The 27,104-nt window shown below is 42.1% G+C and overlaps 1 protein-coding gene and 1 long non-coding RNA gene across 19 annotated transcripts in view; one reads left to right on the plus strand and one right to left on the minus strand.

The window, feature by feature from the left end:
• The first annotated feature begins 2,002 nt into the window (after nt 1-2,002).
• Nucleotides 2,003-27,104, plus strand: part of LOC307200595 (uncharacterized protein) — a 188,433-nt gene continuing 163,331 nt past the window's right edge. For 9 of the 18 annotated variants that reach the window (XR_013832401.1, XM_079949162.1, XM_079949171.1 and 6 more), the window contains exons 1-10: nt 2,003-2,575; nt 4,433-4,715; nt 4,960-5,823; nt 6,699-6,926; nt 9,254-9,380; nt 16,364-16,499; nt 17,372-17,654; nt 18,373-19,236; nt 20,696-20,923; nt 25,752-25,878. Coding sequence is in view for 17 of the 18 variants with exons in the window: in XM_079949162.1 (XP_079805288.1) it covers nt 2,337-2,575; nt 4,433-4,715; nt 4,960-5,823; nt 6,699-6,926; nt 9,254-9,380; nt 16,364-16,499; nt 17,372-17,654; nt 18,373-19,236; nt 20,696-20,923; nt 25,752-25,878 (3,379 nt within the window). In the remaining variant the exon portion in view is untranslated. The remainder of the gene's footprint in view (nt 2,576-4,432; nt 4,716-4,959; nt 5,824-6,698; nt 6,927-9,253; nt 9,381-16,363; nt 16,500-17,371; nt 17,655-18,372; nt 19,237-20,695; nt 20,924-25,751; nt 25,879-27,104) is intronic. The other 9 variants (XM_079949166.1, XM_079949165.1, XM_079949168.1 and 6 more) reach the window with 3 other exon arrangements.
• On the minus strand, nt 2,741-3,378 carry LOC307201201. The gene is made up of 2 exons (XR_013832642.1): nt 3,269-3,378; nt 2,741-2,860 (listed from the first exon to the last, which is right to left on the minus strand). It is a non-coding gene; the product is annotated as an uncharacterized lncRNA (long non-coding RNA).

A 27,104-nucleotide genomic window follows, 5' to 3' on the forward strand; every position in this document is an offset into this window, starting at 1 on the left:
GGTCTGGAACAAAAATGAAGATGAAAGAGTACAAATGTGAAGTGCATTATAAATATATAAGATGTAACCGCGGTTGCTGTTTGTAAGGTGAAAATTAGACAGCTGGAAGAACAACTTAATGACAAGTGAAGGATGTCAACTGGAGACGAAATAAGAAAGGAAGCAGCTAAAGGGGAATATGGTTGCAACAGGAGCAGGAAACCTGATTTTAAGAAATTGTATTAAATTTAAATAATTTGCTTCCATTTGTAATCATTTAGAAAATTAATAAAAATATTATTTATTTATTTAATCCCTGATATTTTATATCGTTTATGAATGCAGCCCACCTTCATATTACAGTATATTATGATATTTTAATTTTACCATTTTTGTTTTTATTCTGTTCGGGTCTATAACTGCATAATAAAGGACCTGTATTTTCAATCCTGTAAAGAGTGTGTAATTTGTCCCTCCCCACTGGCTCTAGGCCGAAAATTGTGGAAATCACACCTTTTGGTGGTGCACATGCACACAAACATGCACACAGACACACTTCTATTTGCGTTTGCGTGTGTGATTGAAGTGGTATATTAAAAAGTATCTGCATTTGCAGTAAAGAGGGTTGAAAGAAGCTGTCAATTTTGACTTTACCAGTATCTCATTCTTTCCATCTTAAATTCAGTTCTGCACAGTTTTTGCAGCAATCCATGATTCTTTTTATTTAAAAAATCCTCATGAAAACTCTGAAGCATTTTAGTGTCAATTTCTCCTAGTAAACACATTTTTCAATAAACTCACAACACTTTTGCAAGTGTTCACTATGCATTTTTTGACACTTTCCCCAACGATACTGGCTAACTCTATGGGGCTGAGGACAGCTCAGCCCCCCCCCCCAGTATGTGGGGACAGGGCTGAGCCCCCCAATCTTGAGGGGCTGAGCCCTGACAGGCCTCCCTGGCAGGCCTCTCCACCATGGTGTAGGTTCCCATCAGGCTTCCCTGCTGTGTCAAAGGCATAGCTGTCAACTTTTTCCTTTTTTAAAGGCAAATTCCCTTATTCCAAATAGGATTCCTCGCAAGAAAAGGGAAATGTTGACAGCTATGGAAAGGTCCTGCTGGGCAGAGGGCTCCTTCCCAGGCCTTGTGGCCTCCTCACGGCACACGTGATGTCGGTGCCTCTACCCGTAAAATATGCATTTTTGTAAACATTGGTTGAAGAACAACATCATAATTTTTAGATAAGTGCAGATTTCTAAGGAGGATTGTGTTTCGATTCTCATATTGTTTCAGAAAGTACAAATCAGATCGTCTTGGTTTTAAATGCAAACTGAATTGAATGCCCCCTGCCCCGAATTCTTTGTAGTCAAATAACCTATTTATTTAATTCTTTTCTTTATATGATACTTTCAGGAAGCATATTAATGGGAATCTTTAAAATATACATCCAGATGTGCGATTCACCCTCCCAATATCAATATACATTGGTTGAGAATAAGTGTCTACAAAAATAGACGTTCAGATGGACTGGTTCAAGACATTTTGGCACCCAAAGTGAACTACAAAATGCCTCCCCCAATGCCAGAGAAGAAGGGGCACTTTTTTTGTCCTGTAAAGGGACAGAAACTGCTTTGAATGAAACATCACAAACATGTTTTTTTCGTCATTTGTTTGATGCTCCTGATGTAAAGAGACCTAGTTATTGCCTCACCTGTAATTATCACTCTGGTCATGACTAAGTCTCCTCTGGTCATGACTAAGTCTCCCTTGGATAATGTCTCAATAGATTTCCAAAGAATACCAGCCGACGTCTAAACATGAGAATATAAAAAAACCCTTCTTGTGATTCTAAACAAGGGAGAGGGCAGAGGAAGAGGAAGGATTTCTGCTGTTGTCTTTGTCAAGTTGTAGAATAGGATCTTGTTGTCTTTGTCCATGGAGTTTGTCCATGGAAATCAGCCCTGATTGCTCACTGGAAGGACAGATCCTGAAGCTGAGGCTCCAATACTTTGGCCACCTCATGAGAAGAGAAGATTCCCTGGGAAAGACCCTGATGTTGGGAAAGATTGAGGACACAAGGAGAAGGGGACGACAGAGGAGGAGATGGTTGGACAGTGTTCTTGAAGCTACCAACGAGTCTGACCAAGCTGCGGGAGACAGTGGAAGACAGGAGTGCCTGGCGTGCTCTGGTCCATGGGGTCACGAAGAGTTGGACACGACTAAATGACTAAACAACAACAGGATAGGATCTTAATCTGTGAATTGGTGGGGAAATGCTGTTCCTGTCAAGGCAAAATATTCTACTGAGGGTGGTTCTGAAACTAAGGTTCATGTTCTAGACAGAAATAAGGGTGTCTGATGACGAAGAATATTTGCCTCAGTATGCTGTTGTTTATTGTGTCCGTTCTCTTTCATCTGCCGCATTTGGTGTGCAAACATACCATGAATTGCACCGTCCATGATCTGTCTAGAATTCCACATGAATACTACCAACCTGGTGATCTTATGATTGGCGGAGTTGCTTCCCATCTCTTTACTGCTTTTGACAAAGAAGACTTCAGAGAAAGGCTAACTACCCATCAGCTTCTTAATACCTTGTAAGGACATGTCAAAGAATCAGCTGGTACAGAAACATCCCCCAAACCTGAACATGCTTAAATTTACCTAGTTTAAGATGGAAAGCCCTTCTCTATTCTGAATATTGAACTTTATCTTAGAAAGTTTGGGGGGAGGGGTCTTAAAAGCTCACCTCTCCTTTGAGGTGGAGATCAAAGAGCCCTAGATGTTCTCATCAAACTCAGACAAGATTTATAGGATACTCCTAGTTAAAAATGTGTCACAGGTCAGAAAATGATGAGAACTACTCCATTAAGCTAGGCTACCTACTTCTCAGGAGGTGGCGCTGTGGACGCAGGTGGCGCTGTGGGTTAAAGCCTCAGCGCCTAGGGCTTGCCGATCGAAAGGTCGGCGGTTCGAATCCCTGCGGCGGGGTGCGCTCCCGCTGCTCGGTCCCAGCGCCTGCCAACCTAGCAGTTCGAAAGCACCTCCGGGTGCAAGTAGATAAATAGGGACCGCTTACCGGCGGGAAGGTAAACGGCGTTTCCGTGTGCGGCTCTGGCTCTGGCTCTGGCTCTGGCTCTGGCCAGAGCAGCGATGTCACGCTGGCCACGTGACCCGGAAGTGTCTCCGGACAGCGCTGGCCCCTGGCCTCTTAAGTGAGATGGGCGCACAACCCCAGAGTCTGTCAAGACTGGCCCGTACGGGCAGGGGTACCTTTACCTTTACCTTACCTACTTCTCAGCATTTCGACACAACTTTTTGTTAGATCAAATCAGTACCTGCAGATAAGTGTCTTGTATGTTTGTACTTTGTGCTTTCTGTTGATGTCAGTGTGTGAGTGTCAAAGTTTGATGCCTTGTGCTCTTAATGTGGCGCAGACCTGTTCAGTTACTTAGTGACAGTAAGACAGGAAGGGGAAAGAGATTCAATTGTATTTAATATTTATAGAAAGAGCCTGGATCAGGTACATTCATTTTGTTTGTCTTTGGGAACAACAGTCAGTGATTGGCTGAAGGTTCTGAACCGTGACGTAACGGCAGTTAACTGTCAGTTGGGAGAAGTAATGAGTGAGGCAAAGACAAGAGAAAGCTGAGGTGAAAGCAGACAAATAAGGCTTAAGCTCCCTAAACCCAGTTTGTTAACAATATTTTTTGGCGAAGATTAGAACAAGTGAGCTGGTGTGTATTTTAGGCTAAGAAGCTCCCCAGTTCTTAGCAGAAAAATGCCATAAAAGCAGATTTCTTAAATGAGCTCAACTGTCCAAGCAGCCAGAAATAGGACCTGTGGAGCTTTGCAGGCCAAAAGCAGATGGCACCTAGCAGTTGAATCAATTTGTGAGTGAACTGGGCAGGTGTCTGTTTAGGGAATTTGGTCTGGGGTAAAAGCCTTGTAGAGGTTACTGTTGATCAGTATCTCTTAAATCTTTAAGTGATGTCAAGTACATGTAGGACTCCAAAATAAATATAAGTATTTCCTTATTAAGGATGGGGCGGCATTGAAATCAGTTCACATTTAAACGTAAACTTCCCAGAATTGGCTTGCTCAAAAGAAATATGAAATCCCAAAATGGAGCCATTATTTGAAATTCACACTTCTCTAAATTTTGCAGTGCACTTCTCTAGCCGAGCAATGTATACAAAAATTCATACACTGGGGTAAAGTATTTATAAAAAAATGCATATATTAGTGAATGTGGTATAGAAGTCTTCAAGTGAACTACAATGCATTCTTTTAGAAGAAATTGGTTTCCAGATATCTGTATAATAGGGCACACTGTGCACAAAAACACTGAAGAATAATCACAAAGTGCTTGAAAAATTGCACAGCATATCATTTAAATAATAATAATTGCATAACATATCTCCCAAGAAATCAGCATAAAATTCTCATTGCAGTGTTGTGCCAAAGAACTACCAGCATATTCTGGCCTTGGTATTTGCTGTCAAGGAGATCAATGAGAACCCCAAGATCTTGCCTAATATCACAATGGGATTCCATATCTATGACAGTTACTTCAATCAAAGGATGACCTACCGGGCTGCTCTGAACCTTCCATCAACACTTATACCCAACTACAAGTGTGACACTCAGAAACATTTGATGGCAGTTATTGGGGGACTTGACATGGATTCCTCCCTTCAAATGGCAGACATACTGGGCATCTACAAGATTCCTCAGGTAAGATGCCTTCGAGGTTTCACATTCATTCACCATGAATGAATCTTTTCCCCACCCTGGCATGCAGCTACGTCACTGCCTCCTGGGCCAGAGAGTCTAGGGAAGATGCTTTTGTTTGACTCCCTTGTCCATGGGAGAGTGAGGTAAATGCCTACTGTCATTACAACTGTCTTTGCCACAAAAGCTGCTAGAGATGCACATACCAATTCCTTCTACTATATTATGTCCCTTTATTTCCTTCTAGCTCACTTATGGTTCCTTTGCTCTAGAGTATACTGATGAAAGCCAGTCCATTCCCTTTTACCGGATGGTGGCCAATGAAGCCCATCAGTACACTGGGATTGTTGAGTTACTTTTGCACTTTGGTTGGACGTGGGTTGGGTTGCTCAGTGGAGAGAATGACAGTGGAGAGAGATTTGTTCAGACCCTGAAACCTCTGCTGTCCCAGAAAGGTATTTGCTTGGCCTTCTCAGAGAAAACCCTGAAAACCACATATTTGACTGAGTATTATGCCATGTATTCCCAGTGGATCCAAATCTATCATGTTGTTATGGAAAGTAAAGCCAAAGTTGTTGTTTTCTATGGAGAAACAAAGTCCATGCTTGGCTTGCGAACAATGGTAGCACTAGGCGAATTGGAAAATGTCACCAAAACATCTGTGGGCAAGGTGTGGATTCTGACAGCACAGCTGGATTTCACAGCATTGGCCTTTCAAATGAGCATGGATATGCAAGTCTTCCACGGTTCCCTCTCCTTTGCAGTTCATTCCAATGTGGTACAAGGATTCAAAGCCTTTCTTCGGGTCCATAATCCTTTTGAGGCAAATGGAAATGGCTTTGTCAAGCAGTTCTGGGCACAAGTCTTTCTCTGTTTATTTCCAAGCTCCAGTACAGAGGAGCAGGCCAGTGGAACCTGCACTGGAGAGGAGAAGCTGGAAGATCTCCCATCATCTGGTTTTGAGATGAGCATAACTGGCCACAGCTACAGTGTCTATAATGCTGTCTATGCCCTAGCACATGCTCTACGTGGCATGCTCTTGCCCAGGACAAAATACAGGGCAGCGGTGGAAGGAGGGATGCAGGATCTTCAAATGCTGCAGCCTTGGCAGGTAATGCCTTTTCATGAAATACAATTTATTTAACATGAACTGTGCCCTGGAAATTAGTGTAAATTACCTCCCAGCAGTCCTCTTAGCAGTCATCTGAACTCCTTTCTCATGCTTTTACTCCTTCATTGCTATAATTTAATAAATTCATAAAACAAAAAACAACCCAGAATTGCCATTTAATTCGTCCATTCATGCTGCATGGCAGTAAAAAGGACATTGGATCGGAAAACATTATTTTATGCTACCTTGAGCTCAACACTTGTTTTTTGGGAGTTGGAATACATATATTAAATCAGATCAAAAGTAATCACTCCCTACAGCACAGAACTCACCCACACTGCCCATATGGCGTTCTCCTCCAAATCACTCTCTTCCCACACTTCTCTCTCCCTCAGTCTGAACTTTCTTATTCTATGGACACTCCAAAAAGGGGAGGGCATGAGAAATTATGGATTGAGGGAGGGAAAGTTTGAGAAGGAATTGAGAAAAATGGATTTGTTGCAATAGTGTGACAGAGCGCTTTAACCCCACTTTATTTGTGCAAACCTAATACAGTGGTACCTCGGGTTAAGTACTTAATTTGTTCCGAAGGTCCGTACTTAACCTGAAACTCTTCTGAACCTGAAGCACCACTTAAGCTAATGGGGCCTCCAGCTGCTGCTGGGCCGCCGGAGCACGATTTCTGTTCTCATCCTGAAGCAAAGTTCTTAACCTGAAGCACTATTTCTGGGTTATCGGAGTCTGTAACCTGAAGTGTATGTAACCCGAGGTATCACTGTATTCTGGCATGTGCATAGTATGTGCAGAATTTCACCCCAGAAAATATTGACCATTTGGAGGCATTACTTCATCATTTCTCTTTTCTTCCAATGCAGCTCCATCCCTTCCTCAGGACTGTCTCCTTCAACAACTCTGCTGGAGAAACAGTATATTTTGGTGAGAACTGGGAAGTACAAGCTGGCTTTGATATTACCAACATGGTCACTTTTCCAAATAACTCCTTCCTGAGAGTCAAGGTTGGAAGGGTGGATTTGGAGGCTGTCCCAGGTCAGGATTTCTCCATTGATGACAACAGAATGATTTGGCACAGAAGTTTTCACCAGGTGGGGCATAATTCCAACATCCATGAGATATAGGAAAACAAAATATTATGCACTTATCCATCATCAGCCCAGCACATACCTGGTTTTCTAGCCTTATTCAAAACATTCTCTTCTGCATTACATTCGATGAGCTTGCTGGATCAGGCCAATGGCCTACCTTCTGTACCATTTTTTCCTCAGATTGGCAAACCAGATGTTTATGGAAAATCCACAAGCAGGAACTGGGCCCAAGAGCGCTCCCTACTTTTGTGGTTTCCATAAGATAGTGTTCAACTGTTGTGATGCATCCAAGGGAACGGGGGCAATTGGCAGGCCCCCAGATGGCTCCAGCCCACTGGCTGGTTGCCGGTCGAACTCCAGTCCTTGGTTTTGCATCAATCTGCGACTCAGAGCTTCAGAAGCTGAGCACGCAAGCCAGCAGAGATAACAAACTCTTCGCGACAGAAGGGCAGACAGAGGCATATGTAAAACATATTTACAAGCAGTTTATTCAGCATAGATCAGGACAAAGAAAACATGTCTGCTCTCCTTCATGTCCAAGAGCTAGAAGCAATAAAGCAAAAGCTCTACACACAACGGAAGTTCCCAGCAAGCTGTGCTGGAATGTAAACAGACATGTGACATACAACAACTCCACACATCTGTTAAGGTAGAACGGAACATGAATATCCTAACAGTGTCTCTGACTGTGAAGACAGAGCATAACCTCCCTCATGGCTAATAGCCACTAATAGACCTATCCTCCATGAATTTTTCAAATCCTCTTTTAAAACATCCCAGTTGGTGGCTATTACGGCCTCCTGTGGGAATGAGTTCCATAGTTTAACTATACTGCATGAAGAGCTGTAAATGGACTAGACACATTGCCGCAAATTACAACGGAGCTTTTAGCAGTTTAATACCCTTTCAAATCTTGCAGGCAATACATTCCCCCCCCCCCAAATATTCCAACTCCCCCCCCCCCCAATTTTTCAAGTGTATTTTAAAAAAAAATGTTCTCTAATGTTCAATTTTAGTTCTTCTACTTGGGGTGGGGAATCACACTTAAGTTACCATAGTTTTGGCTTCAGAAGCCTTAGAATTTAACTGAGACACCAAAGTCACTACCCACCTGTATCCTAAGGAAAAAGAAACTGTGGGCTAGGGATGGAGGATAATTTCATATGGTTTACAATTTTATGGAAACTGGCAGAATTCATGCCTCTCATATTAGTACTCAGATCAGAACACCATTAATTATCCTTTAAGTTTCACATTTCTCTGAATTTTGTGATACATTTCTCAGCTCAAGAAAGGACCAACATGGTTTGAAAAATACATATTGTAAGATAAAAGAAACTTAGAAATGCAAATATTAAAATAAGATAAATATTAAAATGTGAATTTAGTTGTGGATTAATGTGGAAATGGGATGTAGTGAATTTATGATTAAACACAGTGCTTTTTTCTAAAAAAATGTTTAGGGGTACTCTCATTTTGACTCAAAATCACCATTTTATAGTTCAAATCGGGGAAAATAAATACAGTAAACGGACAAAGGTACAAAGATTCACAAAATGTTTAGAGGTACAGGTATGCGTACTCCTGCATCCCCCCCAGAAAAAAGGACTGATTAAACATGAAATTTATATAGACAGGAAATATACTGATTTGTCCTTTCCAAAATGCCGCACCCTGCACCTCTAAATAAAAGAAGTACCACAATTTCCTGCCAGTCCTCTACCCCATATACTATTTGCCCTTTAAGGTTTTGTTTATAGAAAACAGCATCTTTAGGGACAAATAGCAGCCATCTTTAAGCAGCAACCCAGGACAGATCAGGAGCATGCTTTATCTTAAAAATAAAAGCCCTTCTCAAGTATTCCCAAAAGAACTTGTGAGGGTTCAAACTAAGAAAGGCTATGCATGCTCAGTGCATAAACTGCACCCACAATGCCTTCCTGTGCATGGCAGCAAGTGTGAAGGGGACTTCTAACTGCATTTGGCTGAACTCTTTTAGAAGCCTCCTCCTCATATTTGGGAACCATGATAATAACACAAAGTTACAAATCACAAGGAGACTTCTAAGCATGTTCAGTGTTTCAGACCTTCCCATTCAGTATGGTAAAATTGTTGGTACTAGAGGTATTCTCTTTATGTATGGAGACAAAATGGGCAGGGCTACTTTTTGAATGCCTGAAGGGGGCTCAAGGTGGTCTGTTTGGTCCTGCCTTTGGAATAAGTAGTTTAGTGTCTTCTTACTTCCAGCTGTGGGTTGGAAAACAGAAGGCAAACATGCTATGAATTTCTGTGTGCTAAAATTTTAAAGTGTTTGGTTAAATGGGCAGGTTCCACCTCTTTCTGTGTGCAACCCAAGTTGTCCTCCTGGTTCCAGCAAGGAGAAGAAGGAGGGGGAGCCATTCTGCTGCTATGATTGTGCTCCATGTCCTCAAGGAAAGATTTCATCCCAAAAGGGTAAGAGACACAAGAGGTATACTTTGCAAATTATATATCATGTTAGAAGTTGTTGAAAAGATCAAGCAAATAATTGGCACGCATTGTTAGATTGGAGAATGGCATCACAAATTTTTAGAGAAGTACTCATTTTTCAGGGCAACTGTATTTTGGTTCATGTGTTGGTGAAAGGAGTGCAATTTGGGTAATCTTTCCATACAAAGGGCAACAAAACCAAAGTTCTCCATTCTTATTGGCAGACATAAAGGAATATGGACCTTTCCTCGCAAGAAAAGGTTTATAACCCATGATCTCATCTTTGTCAGGTTAAAATACAGCAGGCAATACTGAGCTAAATGGACCACTGACTTGGTATAAGATACATTCCTTAGTTCCTGTTCTGAACAAATGATACAAGGATGATTCTATTTGTAGTTACCACCATTGTCCAACTAAATTGCAGAATGTGGTTCCATATTGGCAACATATCTGAAATCTGAGTGTATTTTCTCCCTCTCCAGACATGGATGAATGTGTTGCATGCCCTGAAGATCATTATCCAAACAGGGACCAATCACAATGCGTTCCAAAGACCATCAGCTTCCTGTCTTTTAAAGAGCCTCTGGGGATAAGCTTAGCACTTTTTTCTCTTTCTCTCTCTCTCCTCACAGTGGTGGTCCAAGCCATCTTCATTAAACATCAGGACACACCCATTGTCACAGCAAACAATTGGGACCTCACCTACACTCTCCTCACTTCCCTCCTGCTCTGCTTCCTCTGCCCATTGATCTTCCTCAGCCCTCCAGACAGAGTGAGCTGCCTGCTCCGACAAATGGCTTTTGGCCTTGTTTTCACAGTGACTGTTTCTTGTGTGCTGGCCAAAACGATCACGGTGGTTCTGGCCTTTGTGGCCACCAAACCAGGATCCCGAATGAGGAAGTGGGTGGGGAAAAGACTGGCAAGCGCTATTGTGATTTCTTGTTCCCTTATCCAAGTGGGCATTTGCACTGTGTGGTTAGGAATGTCTCCCCCATTCCCTGATTCTGACATGCACTCTGTGATGAGGGAAATCATTCTAGGCTGTAACGAAGGGTCAGTTGCCCTGTTTTACTGTGTTCTGGCTTACATGGGCTTTTTGGCCATTATCAGCTTTGTTGTAGCATTTTTTGCCAGGAAACTGCCTGAGAGCTTCAATGAGGCCAGATTCATCACCTTCAGCATGTTCTTGTTTTGTAGTGTTTGGATCTCCTTTGTTCCAGTGTACCTGAGCACCAAGGGGAAATACATGGTGGCTGTGGAGATCTTCTCCATCTTGGCCTCCAGTGCTGGCTTACTGGGCTCCATCTTTTTCCCAAAGTGCTACATCATTGTGTTGAGACCTGATCTGAACAGCAAGGAGAAGTTAATAAAGAGGAAATAATAAATTATCCTATCATCTTTGTTTTTTGTTTTAGTAGAATGTGGGCAATATAATCTCTCATTATCCTTATTGTATGATTATATATTTTTTTGTTTAGTTGCAATTGCTATGGGCAATTTATTTGAGAATTCTCTGTGGTCACTGTGAGACAGTTTTCCATAATATTTTTGGACTTCATGATGCATTTGGAAAACAAAGAAGCTGTAATGGATACCACAAAATATTGAGGCCTGTTTCATAGGATCATCACCTTATAAGAGTGCTGTTGTCCTCCCCATGGATCCTGTTTGGTGGGTAGTGTGTCTGATGCTTCCCCTCACCCCTGTCATTCTGCTATCCCTCTTGTTTTCCTTTGGCCTGCTTTTACTATGAAGGTGTATGAACACCCTTTTGCCTTGGAGATGGGGACAGGGGAGGAGGTATTTGGTAAGGCTAGCTAAGAGTCCTTTTTATTTGTGTGTGTGCTATTTTCTGTATTCTAAACACTTTTAAAATGTTGATTAAATTTATTTGTCAACTTATATGACTACTGGGTCTTAGGATCTTTTTTGCTTTAAATCATTGTTGTAGGTCTTGGGAAGGATGCCCAATTACATTGCTGGTCATGGAGCAAACTGGAAGAGACATTTGTTCTGTTTTCTTTTCACTAAGGAAGCCGTAGGTATAGAGACCCGTGCTTAGGCACATGTGAATGTCTGAACTTCCCTGGGAGTTAGTATGTTGTTCCTTTATCCTCACTACCTGGTAAAAGCAGCAGGAGGTGGTATTGTAGCCAAGTGGGTCTTTAATTAATTAGACATTCATTTCTGACGATGTCCTCTAACCACACGATATCCAGGGAAAACCAACCCTGGCAGTCACCCAAAATTCTGAGTCAGGGTACTCAAGTTTTTTCCTGGACATCCAATGACTTTCCCCAAGACGAAAAGCAAAGGTCCACTCTTTGTCGTCTCAGCCACAAGCCGACAAGTTACTCAGTAGCCATAAGCAAACTGCCAGGTACCAGATTCAAAGCAAAAGCTTACAATAAGAAGCCACAAAGGAAATAGAAGCTAATACTTTATTAGGAGAGTACAAAACAGAACAATTTTACCTTAAAATTACAGTTAAAAAAAGATACAAATACACCTTTGGTACCTGAGTACAGACCGAAAATAACAGGAGCTGGCTTTTCTCGCCCTAATCCCAACGATTAGAGGCACAGGCCCCACCAGCAAGCTTTATCCAAGCATACATGGCTGTTCTGAATGGGTACCATTAGACCTAGATCAAAGACCATTGTAAAGACAGAAAGGCCTGGATGCAAGAAGGTAGATTTTTGTTTAGCCCAGGGTGGTCCAACTTTTTATACCAAGTTGGCTGCAAGAGTACTTCAACATGGAACCCGTAGGCCTCACACAGCCTTGTCTCACCATGTGTGTGTGTAAGCACAATATTCTTCCCAGCAACCCTTGCTTGTGACTCCCTATCACCTCACATCCAGTTACCCTGGCAACCTTTCAAACCCTTGTCTCTGTTCACACCTTGGGGCAAGGGGGAAGGACAGTTCTTCTGCATTGCCAATGGCCCTCAGTGACCTTAGTATTGTTTCTTAATGGCCCTAGTTTGGCCTGGGAGTTTTGCATATGCTAGTCCAGGAATTCCTTTGCGGCTTGTATTTTCTCCCTTCAAAATAATCAAAATCATACCATTTATTAATTTCTACAGTTTAGCAAGCGGTCCCCCTCCCAATTCTATGACAATATAAACACACATTCTGGAGTCAGTGTTCTGTTGCTGTGAGTGCTCTATTCCTATTTTCAAGCCTATGAAATTTCCCCCAATTAAACCTCTCCTGTCTGGCTGCTGGTCTCATACTTTACATTATTTGTTTGGAGAAAAGTTTATTGAATTTTTGTAGAAGTACATTAGATGATTTCAGTGAACAAGGCAGAACAAATCTACATAAAAGCTAAGGAGCTGCTGGTATCATGCACGTCTGCTGAATAAAATAAATTATCCATGAACATAGAAAAGTTCTTCTGTAGTGATTCCCATTATTAGAGGTAGCCCGGCCAGATTGCTGTATGGGATGCAGGTTGCCTAGGAGGACAACAATATTGTTGTTGTTGTTTACTTGTTTAGTCATGTCCAACTCTTCGTGACCCCATGGACCAGAGCACACCAGGCACTTCTGTCTTCCACTGCCTCCCGCTTTGTGACCCCCTTCCTGGATCATTGCCTTGCTGTGGCGAAGGGGCTTGAATAACTCAAAGAAGCTATGAACTATGCCGAGCAGGCCATCCAAGATGGACAGGTCATAGTGGAGAGTTTTGACCAAACGTGATCCACCTGGAGGAGGAACTGGCAAGCCACTCCGGTATCCCTGCCAATAAAACTCATGGACAAAGACAAAGACAACAACAATATTAATTAATATAACTAATGAATAGGGACTTCCAGTTTCTGTGAATGGTGAAAAGGAGTGCTAGTCTGATCGTCTGACGGACTCGAGCCTGTGGAGATACAGGGGGAAGTGCCATGGCGAGACACCCCCCAAAAAAGCTTTGAGAGGGTTCTCAAGGTGTCAAGAGGTCCAGCAATCCGCAAAGGGGTTCTCCTGCGACCCTCAAACCCCTATTCTGAGAGGAAGGGAGAGTGGGGGGTGAGAACTGAAGATTGAGCCTGCAAACATGGCAGTATCGCAACTCCGCGGGAGCGAAGCCTCAAACTCCTACCTGCAGCAGAGATTTTCCGAAAACTACATTTAAGCCGACGGAAATGTAAAGAAGATTAATTATTGGATCTAATTTGGCTGAATTCGGTGCTAGACGGAGGAGTAAAAAGGAAGTCCATCCCCGTCTTCTGGTTAATTATCACTGCATGGAAACAACTTGTAAGTGAGAATGGTATCAATTTTACGTGACTCTATTTAGATGTATGTCTGCCAATGGGAAAGATGGATTAAAAGCAACTGAAGCTGATTCTTTACTACCTTTTATTGGATTTATAATGGGGAATTGTGGAGAGGACCTTGCAGTAAAGCCGTAGGTGATTTTGAGCCCAGCCAAGAACACTTAAAACAAGACTATTGAAGTACTCTGTGGGGTGAGTGTATGGAAGCATCTATGGGCTTTGCAAGGCACATTTTGGTTGGAGTGATTTAAAGAAGACTGAGCTTGCTTCTAAAGTTTTTTGTTTTGTTAAAAGATAAATTGGATCTTTAAAGCTTGAAACTGGCCATAGAGGCTGAATATCGACAGGGAATGCAGTGCCAGAAATCGGAACACCTGAGATCCACTACGCTGCCTATCTAGAGCTGGAAGCCTGGTAAAGGGCATTTGGACTCTGCCAAAAAGAGGAATTATAATGATCTTCAATTGTCTGTAACTCTTTATCTTACTTCAAGACATTTTTAGAGAACTGGATCAGTGAGTCTTTTACTCTCCTCTGGATTATTACGTTGTGATTTTGTGTGGACAAACTGCTTTTGTTTTCTTTTTAAAGTAGATATCTGTTTAATTTGAATGTTAATTTGAAATCTGGATTTTATTTCGAATTTTATATGTGTAATGGGCAATCGTGCTGGAGGGATGGAAAAGTACAAAAGACCGTGTTTCTTGGGAAAATGTTACTTGGTGGCCTTGACGAAACTGATAAGGTATGGCTGGAAAATTGGTTGTTTTGAGAACAAGGGAAAGAGAATATTGGCAAGGGCAGAATGAATCGAGTAGAAGGAGTATTGGATATTTTAACTCTGTTTGGACCTTTTTTGATTGTTTTAATAGTAACTTATTGAACATAGTAATTAAAAAGCAACCAACCCCAAGTTTGGACAGAAGGACACAGGGAATAAGCCTTATGGTGAATGGGTGGAATTCTTTTATGAATTGAGAAATGAGTTGATGAAGGAGATAAAGGAAAATTTGGATAAGACAGCAGATAAACTTATAGCCCAAATGGACAAAAATACTGAAATGGTGACAGAACTGATTATTAAGAGAGAACCAGTGACAAAGAAAACAGAAGCAGTGGAGGTCTTGATGCTGGAGGAACTTTTTAGAAAAATGGAAACTGTGATTGAAATGAAGAAATACCAGGAGATACTCAGGGCAGATATGGATGGCATGGAGGGTAGGCAGGAAATATTTGGGAATGCCTTGGTGGCTGAAATAAGGCAAAAATTACAGCCTCTGAGAGTAAGAGGAGACTGTGAGGAAGGTGAGCAGGATTTTAAATCTGACTTAACTGATAGTCACCTTCCTGTGAAATTTAAATATGCCAAAGTTAGGAAAAAGAATGGAAAACACTTGTTGTATATGTGCAAAATAATGTAAATAAATTGATACATTGGCAGGCTCAGACTACACAGTTGCAATGAGCAAAAATTAGATAATATTAGAAGAAGAAGAGTTGATGAAGTATGCGTATGGAAATGCAGATGAATTTTGTTAAAATTAGAAGAAGAAGAATTGATGAAATATGCGTATGGAAATGCAGAAGACTTTTGTTAATATAAGGAACCAGAAGAGGTAATGGAAGTCATGAGGTCTAAAGAACCTCAATATAAGGTATTGAAATGTTTTTGTGAATGGGGACAAGGGGAAGAATTTGTGGGGGGGTTTTGGTAGTTAGTTGTAGAAATTAATTGTGAAAATAAAAATAAAAATTTGGGTCAAATGTTCAGATAATCCAGTGTCCCATCAAAATTGTACCATCCCTTTTTTGTGGGATATTGAATTCCATTATCATTACCACTTCTGACTGAGTGTTAGAATCAGATCTAAGCAGAGAATTTGGCTGGTAATTTTTATTCTTGTTATGTTATTCCCCAGCCCACCAACTCATTCATAACTTCAGCATTTCAACATATCACGTTGTATATCTTAGCTTAAAATATTTTAAATATTCCTGATATTTTATATACTTTCTTTAATAATAATAATAATAATAATTTATTATTTATACCCCGCCCATCTGGCTGAGTTTCCCCAGCCACTCTGGGTGGCTCCCAATCAGTGTTAAAAACAGTACAGCATTACATATTAAAAACTTCCCTGAACAGGGCTGCCTTAAGATGTCTTCTGAATGTCAGGTACAACCCACCTTAATGTGTATATTATAATATTTTACTTGTACTGTTTTTGTTTTTATTCTGTTCAGGTCTATAACAACATGTTTTTTGCCAGTTGTTCGATTTTCCTGATGTAATGAGACCTAGTTATTACCTCATCAGTAATTACCAGTCTTGTCATAAATAAATCTCCCTTGGATAATGTCTCAATGGATTTCCAGAGAATACCAGCCAAAGTTTAAACAAGGGTATAAAAACCCCTTCCTGATATTCTAAGCAAGGGGGAGGTCAGAGGCAGAGGAAGGATTTCTGCTTTTCTATTTGTCGAGTTGCAAAATAGGATTTTAATCTGTGAATTGTTAGAGAAGTGCTGTTCGTGACAAGGCAGAATATTGAAAATATGTTCTAGATGGAAATGAGTGTTTCTGAAAAGAAGTAGTATTTGCCTCAGTATGCTGTTGTTTATTGTGCCTCTTCTCTTTCATCTGCCACATATGGTGTGCAAACATACCACTAGTTGCGCCATCCAAGATCTGTCCAGAATTCCACATGAATACTACCAACCTGGTCATCTTATTATTGGCGGACTTGCTTCTCACCTCTTTACTTCTTTTGGTGAAGAAGACTTCACAGAAAGGCTACCTATCCATCAACTTCTTGATATCTTGTAAATACTTCATGTGTTAAGTAATCAGATGATACAAAAACATTCCCCAGCTCTAACCGGGCTTACTCAAAAGCAAGTTCCACTGATTTCAGCAGGATTTCCTTCTAGGCATAAATGGTGGTGGTGGGGGGGACTTTTGCATCGCTGAGGCATTGGCTTGGAAGGAGGGAAATGGAGATCTGAATGTGTCAGTGAGAAGAGGCTGCCTCTTGGTGTGCTCTCTGCTCCCCATATCCCACCAAATTTATTCCAAGAAGAGTTTAACAATCAGACCCACAGCTTAAACTTGCTTAGTTTGAGCTAGAAAGTCCTTCTCTGTTTTGAATACTGAACTTCACCTCAGAAAGCCTGGTGTGAGGGGTGTTAAAGCTCACTTCTCCTCTCAGGTAAAGTTCTAAGAGTCACAGGTGTTCTCATCCCAATCAGGCTAGACTTTTATGATGCTCCCAGTTGTAAATGCCTCACAGCTCTGAAAGTGATGAGAACTACTCCATTAAGCTAGGGTATCTACTTCTCTGCATTTCGATGCAGCTCATTTGATCAGTACCTGTAGATAAATGTATGTGTATGTTTTGCGCTTTCACATTTCACCAAATGTTGCAGTGCAGTGTTCCAGTCAAGCAATGTATACAAAATGCATATACTGGGGTAAAATGTAAAAAATATATATATGCATATATTAATGGAAGTGGTATACAAGTATACAAGTGGAATGCAATGAATTCTTTAAGGGGAAATTGCTTTGCAGATATGTGCATGTCAGAGCACAATTTGCATGAAAATGTTGAAGAATTGTCATGAGGTCCTAATTTCTATAAAAGAAAATTGCATAGCATATATCCCAAGTATACATCATAAAATTCTCATTGCAGTGTTTTGCCAAAGAACTACCAGCATATCCTGGCCTTGGTATTTGCTGTCAAGGAGGTCAATGAGAACCCCAAGATCTTACGTAATATCACCTTAGGATTCCACATCTATGACAGTTACTTCAATGAAAGGATGACCTACCGGGCTGCTCTGAATCTTCCCTCCACACTTATGCCCAACTATAAGTGCAACACCCAGAAACACCTGGTGGCAGTTATTGGGGGACTGGACTTTGATTCCTCTCTCCAAATGGCAAGTATCTTGAGCATCTACAATATTCCTCAGGTAAGATACTGCCTTGGGGACTTCACACTCATTCCCCATGATCATCTGACGATTTTATTTCCCCTCAAGTATTAGTATTCATGCTAATACTTTCCTCCAGAAATCGGAAGTGTTGGACATCGCATAAACATGTGTTTCAAAGAAGCATTATTCTTATTTATTCTCCAGCACAATGGCATTGTAGATATGGAATTCCCTTCTGTACCAATGTAGCGGCGTCCACTTTATTCTAACTTTTATCTTTTGGTGTATAAGAAATAGCTTATAATCTAGACACACATTTGTTACAGAAGCTACAATGTTGTCCCACTGTTCAGGTAAAATAAGAACCTCTAATTCATTATTCCATTAATTTCTCAGATAGCACATGACAAGGTGATTATTTGAAACCAAATTCCTATATCTATAACCAATTGCTCTAGTATCTATAATCAATTGCTCAAGGGGGATGAAATGGGGAAGGAAGATGAGGGGAAAGGAAAGGGAAGCTGCATTGCAGGATTGTAGGAAAACTGGCATGCAGCAGTGGCAGAGAAGGAGGGGGACAGCCTACAAGCACAGGGTGGACTCTATGGAGGCTAGATCTGTGACTGCCCCCACCTTTTTGGAGCCCCCCTCCCTGAGGCTACCACATCATCTCACGTCTGGGCAGGCTGGCCTGTAAGCACATACCCAGTCCTTCTACATTTATGGATTTTGCGCCTTTATTTCCTTTTAGCTCACTTATGGCTCCTTTGCTCCAGAGGATGCTGGTCATAGCCAATCTACTTCCTTCTATAGGATGGCGCCCAATGAAGCCCATCAGTACAGTGGGATTGTTGAGTTACTTCTTCATTTTGGTTGGACGTGGGTTGGGTTGCTTGCTGCAGGTAACATCAGTGGAGAGAGATTTATTCACACCCTGAAAACTCTGCTTTCCCAGAAAGGCATTTGCCTGGCCTTCTCAGAGAGAACCGTGAAAACGGCATATTTGTCTGAGTATTATGCCATGTATTCCCAATGGATCCAAATTTATCAAGTTATTATGGAGAATAAAGCCAAGGTTATTGTTGTCTATGGAGAAACAGAGTCCATGCTTAGCTTGCGAATAATGGTAGCACTTGGTGCAGTGGACAATGGAACCAAGACATCTGAGGGCAAGGTGTGGATTCTGACAGCACAACTGGACTTCAAAGCACTGACCTTTCAAATGAACTGGGATATGCAACTCTTCCAGGGTTCCCTCTCCTTTAGAGTTCATTCAAATGTTGTACAAGGATTCAAAGCCTTTCTTCGGGTCCAAAATCCTTTTGAGGCAAATGGAAATGGGTTTGTCAAGCAGTTCTGGGCACAAGTCTTTCTCTGTTTATTTCCAAGCTCCAGTACAGAGGAGCAGGCCAGTGGAACCTGCACTGGAGAGGAGAAGCTGGAAGATCTCCCATCATCTGGTTTTGAGATGAGCATGACTGGCCACAGCTACAGTGTCTATAATGCTGTCTATGCTGTAGCACATGCTCTACATGCCATGTTCTTGCCCAGGACCAAATTTAAGGCAGTGGTGAAAGGAGGGATGCAAGAGTTTCAGAAGCTAAAGCCTTGGCAGGTAACACCTATCCCATGGTACAATTTATTAGACCTGGGCAGTGATATGTAGCACAGTACCCTGAACATTTTCGAGCACTCAGTGCAGGATCATATCCCCTCCGTAACTTGTGTACAGGGAAGCAGGAGGATATAATCCTGCACTGTGCCGCTCCTTCCCACGCAACTTATCTGCACACAAGTTAAGAGGCAGATCTGATCCCACACTGAGAGGAGAGGTGAGAGCTGGCTGAGAGTGGCAGACAAAGCTGAAAAAATGTAGCTGTGGCTGAGGAAAGGAGGTGGGAAAGACCCCTAAAATGGCTGTCCATGACCAGCATAAAAGGGGGGGGGAGGGTTTTAAACATTTATTTATGTACGTACGTACGTGCTTACTTACTTACTTACTTACTGAAATTGTTAATTGAAGTCATCTTTGTTAGAAATCCTGGGAAGCCAAGACCCAGTTTCTGGGCAAGTACTCTTTGGTGAGAGAACCCCAGCAGAGATTTAACATGGCAAAATAAAAGTGTGGAAATCTAGATTGTAAAACCGCAGATGTGTCTTTTCCACTAAACCCCCAAACTCTCCACTTCCCTAGCACAAAGATGGACCACACATTTAGTAACTCACAACAATCAGATTCATGTGCTTTTCTATATAGCAGTCACAAAATGGTAAAATTTCCTAAACTAGTGGTATAGAAACACTAGACTCAGACTCCATTCTTGTCAGAAACAAAGGAGGTTGGTTAAAATATGTGGCTAGAGGGAGTAGTTCACACACAGAATTCACATGTAGACTGAGTAGAACAAAAGGCTTTGTTACCCATTTCCTCCCAAGGTGAAGGAAGGTGACTAGGCTAAGTTTGGTAGGACAGCTTACTCTATGGCATTAACCACTTTGTGCACTAATCAGACTCAAGCATGCTGGTTACATGAGGCTGGTTATCCTACAATTCCTTTGGGAGGGGATTCAGTAACACCTCTGCAAATGTCTGCCTCATCTAGCGTCCATTCCGGTGAACGTCCACAGCAAACCGGGAAGTACCATAATGGGTTACTTCCAGGTTTTCCACTTGCGAATGTGCAGAAGCGCTAAATCGAGCTTTGTGCATGTGCAGAAGCGCAAACCACTCCGTGCGTGTGCGCAGACACAGCACTTTGCCCTGCGTCCTTTTCGGCTAGCGGCCGGGGCTCCGGAATGGATCCCGGTTGCAAAACAAGGTACGACTGTATACAAGCAGTGGGACCTAAAATGCATGGATTTCCCCCCCCCCCATTTCCTCTTTTTTGGGAATATAGTGGGATTTTCCCCATAGAAAACAATGGAAATCGTCAGCTTGTTATGTCAACACTCTCAGGAATGGTTTATGTTTGCATAGTACTACCTTCATGTACTTACAGTCTGGAGGCATCCTGAGTGCCAATAAGGAGAGACATTAACATTACTTTATGATTTCTATTTTCCTTTCAATGCAGCTCCACCCCTTTCTTAGCAGTGTCTCCTTTAACAACTCTGCTGGGGAAACGGTATCTTTTAGTGCGAACAGGGAAGTAGAAGCTGGCTTTGATATCACCAACCTCGTCACTTTCCCAAATAACTCCTTCATGAGAGTCAAGGTTGGAAGACTGGGTGGGGAGGCTGTTCCAGGCCAGGAATTCACCCTTGATGACAACAGAATGGTGTGGCACAGAAGCTTTCACCTGGTGAGGCCTAATTCTACATCTATGAGAGATAGGAAAAGAGAATGATATTGTACTTACATATCATCAGTCCAGCACATACCTGCCTTTCCAGCCAGAATCAAAACATTTTCCTCTACACTGCTTGGGAATAGTAGAATCATAGAGTTGGAAGTCATCCCGGAAGTTATGTAGTCCAACACTCGGTGATGCAGGAAACTCAACATTATCCTCCTGCCTAACAAGTCCAGGATAATGCCAATGGCCAGTCTTGTCCAGTATCTGGACATGGCATGTGGCTGTTGGCTTGGGCTCTTTCTGTCCCAGGGAACTTCATGAGTCTCTTGACAAAAATAAGGTGTTTGTGGTTTGGAGATCAAATGCTGTTTGGTGAGAAGGAAGTAGGTGACATGGAGGTTGGTGGGCAGCTGTTCTTTGTCACCAACTGTAGAATGAGGAAAGAGGTTTCTTAGATTGGGGAAGAATCAGCTCTCCCCAGGGATGCTCACCTGGCGTCTCCCTACATATCTTTAAGCATCAAGTGAAAACATTCCTCCCAGGCCGTTGGTAGATTAAACCATCTATGGCCTTTTAACCTGTGTTTGTTTGTTTGTTTGTTTGTTTGTTTGTTTGTTTGTTTCAATTGTTATTATGTTGTGCATTTTTGTATTATTTTTTTTTAAAAGGTACCAAACTGTGGTACCTCGTGTTAAGAACTTAATTCGTTCTGGAGGTCCATTCTTAACCTGAAACTGTTCTTAACCTGAAGTACCACTTTAGCTAATGGGGCCTCCCGCTGCCGCCACATGATTTCTGTTCTCATCCTGAAGCAAAGTTCTTAACCTGAAGTACTATTTCTGGGTTAGCGGAATCTGTAACCTGAAGCGTATGTAACCTGAAGCGCCTGTAACCCGAGGTACCACTGTATATTGTAAAGTGACTTTGGATGGAGGGTGGTACAGAAAATAAATAAATGAAAAAATAAATAAAAATATGGTTCTCAGAATGGCCAGAGAGATGCTTGTGGGAAACCCTGATCAGAAGACCACTCTCCTCTTTTGTGGTTTCCATCATCTGGTATTCAGCAGCATACTGCCTATGACTATGGAAACATAACCTCATAGAATCATAGAATCATAGAGTTGGAAGAGACCACAAGGGCCATCGAGTCCAACCCCCTGCCAAGCAGGAAACACCATCAGAGCACTCCTGACATATGGTTGTCAAGCCTCTGCTTAAAGACCTCCAAAGAAGGAGACTCCACCACACTCCTTGGCAGCAAATTCCACTGTCGAACAGCTCTTACTGTCAGGAAGTTCTTCCTAATGGCTAGTACCCATTGATGGTTTCTCCTCCACTGACAGACTTATCCTCCATTAATTTTTCTAATTCTCTGTTAAAGCCATCCAGCTTGGTGGCCTTCACCGCCTCCTTTTGGAGTGAGTTCCATAGTTTTAAATATACTGCATGAAGAAACACTTTCTTTTATTTGACCTGAATCTTTCAATAGATGTCATTGGAGGTCACTGAGTTCTAGAGTTATGAGAGAGGGATAAAAACTTTTCTTCCTCACGTCACTTATCCCTTGTTACTACTCACCTCACATCTTGATGTTTTCTAGAGAGGAGCTTAAATACCCTTTTAGGTTTTGCAGGAAATACTTTTTTCTTCAAATATTACCTCTTTTTTTCAAGGCTGTTTCAAACAATTTGTGCCAGGAGGACCAGTTTTAGTTCCTTCCACGCTGAAAAAAAAATCCCACCCAAGTTACCATAGGTAAAGGTAAAGGGATTGTTAGGTCCAGTCGCAGACGACTCTGGGGTTGCGGCGCTCATCTCGCTTTATTGGCCAAGGGAGCCGGCGTACAGCTTCCAGGTCATGTGGCCAGCATGATTAAGCTGCTTCTGGCGAACCAGAGCAGCGCATGGAAACGCTGTTTACCTTCCCGACAGAGCGGTACCTGTTTATCTACTTGCACTTTGACGTGCTTTCGAACTGCAATGGGAGCTCACCCCATCGTGGGGATTCGAATCGCCGACCTTCTGATTGGCAAGCCCTAGGCTCTGTGGTTTAGACCACAGTGCCACCCATATTCCTTAAGTTACCATAGCTTTGGCATTAGATTCTTTATAATTTTACTGAGACATAAAAGGCAAATTCAGGTGTGTGTGTTGTGCTTAAATTAGCCACTTGTATCCTAAGGATGGAGGAGAATTTCATGTCACAACAATTTAATGAAAACTGATTGACTTCGTATCTTGGTACACAGATGGAAGGATCGTTAATTATCCTTCAGGTTTCTATGAATGTTGTGGTTAGTTCTCAGCTCAAAAATGGACCAAAATCGACTTCCGGGTTAGCGCGATCAGCTAATGGCGGATTCCCTCCGAGCTCCGGAGGGAATCGGCTCTGCTGCAGGCGGGTCTCACCGCGACGGCGATGCGGGGACCCTTAGAAACCGCAGGCGCAGAAGCCTGCGGACTTGGTGACTCGGTGGGCACCTCAAGCGCCCCCCGACCCACGAAGAGCCTTTTTAAAGGCTACGGAGAGGGTACGGAGAGTGGCGTGGTGCTGTGAGTAGACCGCTACTGCAGTGGAGCGAAGCCGCGAGCCATGGCCGGAGAGCGCTGACTTTTCCCCCTGAAATTTGGACTTGAAACAACCCGTGAGTAGAATGGAATTTGGACTTTAAAATTTTTACCTTTGAATTTGGTACGACCGGGGGATGTACTAAAGGGAAGTCCGCACCCCCTCTACCTACAAAAGATTTAAAGCAAGGATCGGAGAACTAAGGTGGAGAGATCTTTTTCTTTTTTTCGGTACGAGTTAAAAGACATTAATTCCATGAATTTGACAGAAGAAGATTTGTGCTGGAGAGTAAGAGTCGAATTTTAGAAGCTTCTGTCTGACCCCCCCCCCCCGACCCGGGAGTGTCCCTGTGTGTGAGCTGGAGGAAAAGGAACAAGGAGTTTGACAGCTGTCAAAGGAGCTGTCAAACGGGCAGTTAAAGTTAAAAACTTTATTGTTTAATATCTCTCTGGACTAAACTTGCTATATTTGAATTAAAGTGCTTGAGAACAAAGTAGTTACAAATAACAAAGCAACAGACTGTTGGGAAAGGACTATTAAGTAACTAGAAGCCCCCTAGGGGAAACTTTGAAACATTACAATGGCTACAGATGGAAAATTACAGGCAGAGATGGAAAGAATGTTTTTTCTCGTGGGAATACTGCAAGAGCAAAGCATGGCTATGAACAAACAACTTATAACCTTGAACTCTAAAACAAGCAACCCTGCTGAATGCATAAAGGATTTGACTGAAACAAAATCTGCAGCTGAACCAGAAGAGACATTTTTGGAACTGGAGGAGAGGGAAGAAGGAGTTAAGAAACTACAGGAGAGTACCAATCTGAAGCCTACATTGCTAGAACATAAAGAAGAAGATCTTGGGATTACCAATCTGCGAAAGATGCGAAAGTGGAAAGAGGAAGCCCCTGGAACACTTGGAATACTGGAACTTAAAAGAAAGAAGAAATATGATTGGGGCTTCCTCTTTGAGTATGGGAGATCAGTTGACTTGTTGCAGCAGCTGTTACCAAGTATTTTGGATGGAAGAAAATTTGACGAGACTGTGCCAGAGCTCCTTCGAGAACTGAGGACCAACAAAGAGGGCTACCAACAAAACCGGCAGAGAGAGACTGACAGAGATTTGAAGGCCTCTGATGTGAGGAATCCAGGCTAAGAACTGTTTTGTGGATATTTATATGGGAAGGGACAGAAACCGGGGTAGGGAGGGAGGGGAGAACAGAACTTTAAATTTTTTATGACTTTTGTCTTTGGCTATTATGACCTACATTTAATATAAAAAGGGGGAAATTCGTGGAAGGGAATTTGGGTCGACCTTAGAAAAGGATTTAATATTTATAAGAAAACTGGACAAGTAAAATTTGGCCAAGTAATAAGAATTAATTTTAAAAACAACAATAATATGTTAAAGAAGAGAGATAAGAACCTGCTGAGCTAATTATTGGATTTGGGATGTATGAAGGGGGGGTGGGGGGAAGTCAGGGAGGGGGGTTAAGAAAGTAAGGTTATGAAATTATACATGTTTTGTTTTTGTTTTCATTTGTGTGTGTGTTTTTAAAATGTGAAAACCCAATAAAAATTATTTTTAAAAAAAAGAAAGAAAGAAAAAAACAAAAACAAAAATGGACCAAAATCATTTGAAAAATACACATTGAAGTACAAAATATGTTTGAAGATGCATCAATTAAGTCAAAAAGCATGGCAGGAAGTGTGAAGGGGGCTTCTAAGAGCATTTGGCTGAACTCCTTTACAGTTTCATCATATTTGGGGACCAAGATAACAACACAAACTTCCAAATTCATCATCATCAAGCCTTTTATTGGCATCACATACAATCATCCAAAACAAATCAATACAGAATTATCACTTCCCCAGTGGCACAAAACATTTGCTAAAAGAAAGGAGGCAGAGCAGTATATCATCACAAAAGTTCCAAATTATAGGGAGGCTTCAAAGCATGTTCAGCCTTTTTAATACTTTCTGCTCAGTATGGGAAGGTTGGTGGTGAACAAGTATTCATTTTATGTATGGGGGTGAGGGCTGGTGAAAATGAACTCCCAGTTCCCTTCCCAGTTTAAGCCTTCAGGCATTCTTTTCACAGACGGTCAGTTTCAGCATTCTTTTTTAAAACTACAAATAGCAAAACAAATAGTTTGGTCCTCAGTAGTTTAGTGTCTTCCTACTGCTGGCTTGGGGGAAAAATGAAGCCCAAAGCATTAATAATTTCTGTGTGCTAAAATGTTTATGTGTTTCTTTAAATGGGCAGGTGCCACCCCTTTCTGAGTGTAACCCAAACTGCCCTCCTGGTTCCAGCAAGAAAAAGAAGGAGGGGGAGCCATTCTGCTGCTATGATTGTGCTCCATGTCCTCAAGGCAAGATTTCGTCCCAGAAGGGTAAGAGACACGAGATATGTAGTTTTCAAACATATGTCACGTTAGAAGTTGTTGGAAAAGTTAAGTAAATAGGTAAATAATTGCTAATATGGCAGACCCTCCAAGTGTCCCTATCTTCCAGGGATGTTCCTGAGTTAGAGAAGCCGTCCTGGTTTCTGATTTGATCCCATAATGTCCGTGAAAGCAATGCATAGCCTCCGGAGCGCGGAGGGAGCACTCCCTCGGCCCTTCGGAGGCTTCGTGTTGCTATCGCTGAAGCCAAGGAGCCTGCATTCACTCCATAGGATGCACAGACATTTTCCCTTCATTTTTGGAGGGGGAAAAGTGCATCCTATACAGCAAAAAATACGGTACTACAAGGAAGAATTGTATTTGTGGTTACCACTGTTTCCATTTAAACTGCACAATGTATCTTATGGGGACACCCCATATAGCATAGCACACAATGCTGAGGTGGGGTTCGCATGCATCACTTTCAATCTGGTTTGTCTGGAAACATCCTTAACCCTAAAAGCTCCATACTAGCAGAATTGGAAACTCGCCAACACATCTGAACTCTGAAATAATTATTTCCTCTCCAGATATGGATGATTGTGTTGGGTGCCCCGAAGATCACTATCCAAACATGGAACAATCACAATGCATTCCAAAGACCATCAGCTTCCTGTCCTTTAAAGAGCCTCTGGGGATGAGCTTATCATTGTTGGCTCTTTCTCTCTCTTTCCTCACAGTGGTGGTCCTTGCCATCTTCATTAAACATCGGGACACACCCATTGTCAGAGCAAACAATCGGGACCTCACCTACACTCTCCTCACTTTCCTCCTGCTCTGCTTCCTCTGCCCATTGATCTTCCTCAGCCCTCCAGAAAGAGTGAGCTGCCTGCTCCGACAAATGGCTTTTGGCCTTGTTTTCACAGTGACCGTTTCTTGTGTTCTGGCCAAAACGATCATGGTGGTTCTGGCCTTTGTGGCCACCAAACCAGGATCCCGAATGAGGAAGTGGGTGGGGAAAAGACTGGCAAGCTCCATTGTGTTGTCATGTACCATTATCCAAGCGGGAATTTGCACTGTGTGGTTAGGAAGCTCTCCCCCATTCCCTGATTCTGACATGCATTCTGTGATGAGGGAAATCATTCTAGGCTGCCACGAAGGGTCAGTTGCTCTGTTTTACTGTGTCCTGGGCTACATGGGCTTTTTGGCCATTATCAGCTTTGTAGTGGCCTTTT

The sequence above is a fragment of the Podarcis cretensis genome, assembly GCF_951804945.1.
Source record: "Podarcis cretensis genome assembly, chromosome: 13".
NCBI classification, from domain to species: domain Eukaryota; kingdom Metazoa; phylum Chordata; class Lepidosauria; order Squamata; family Lacertidae; genus Podarcis; species Podarcis cretensis.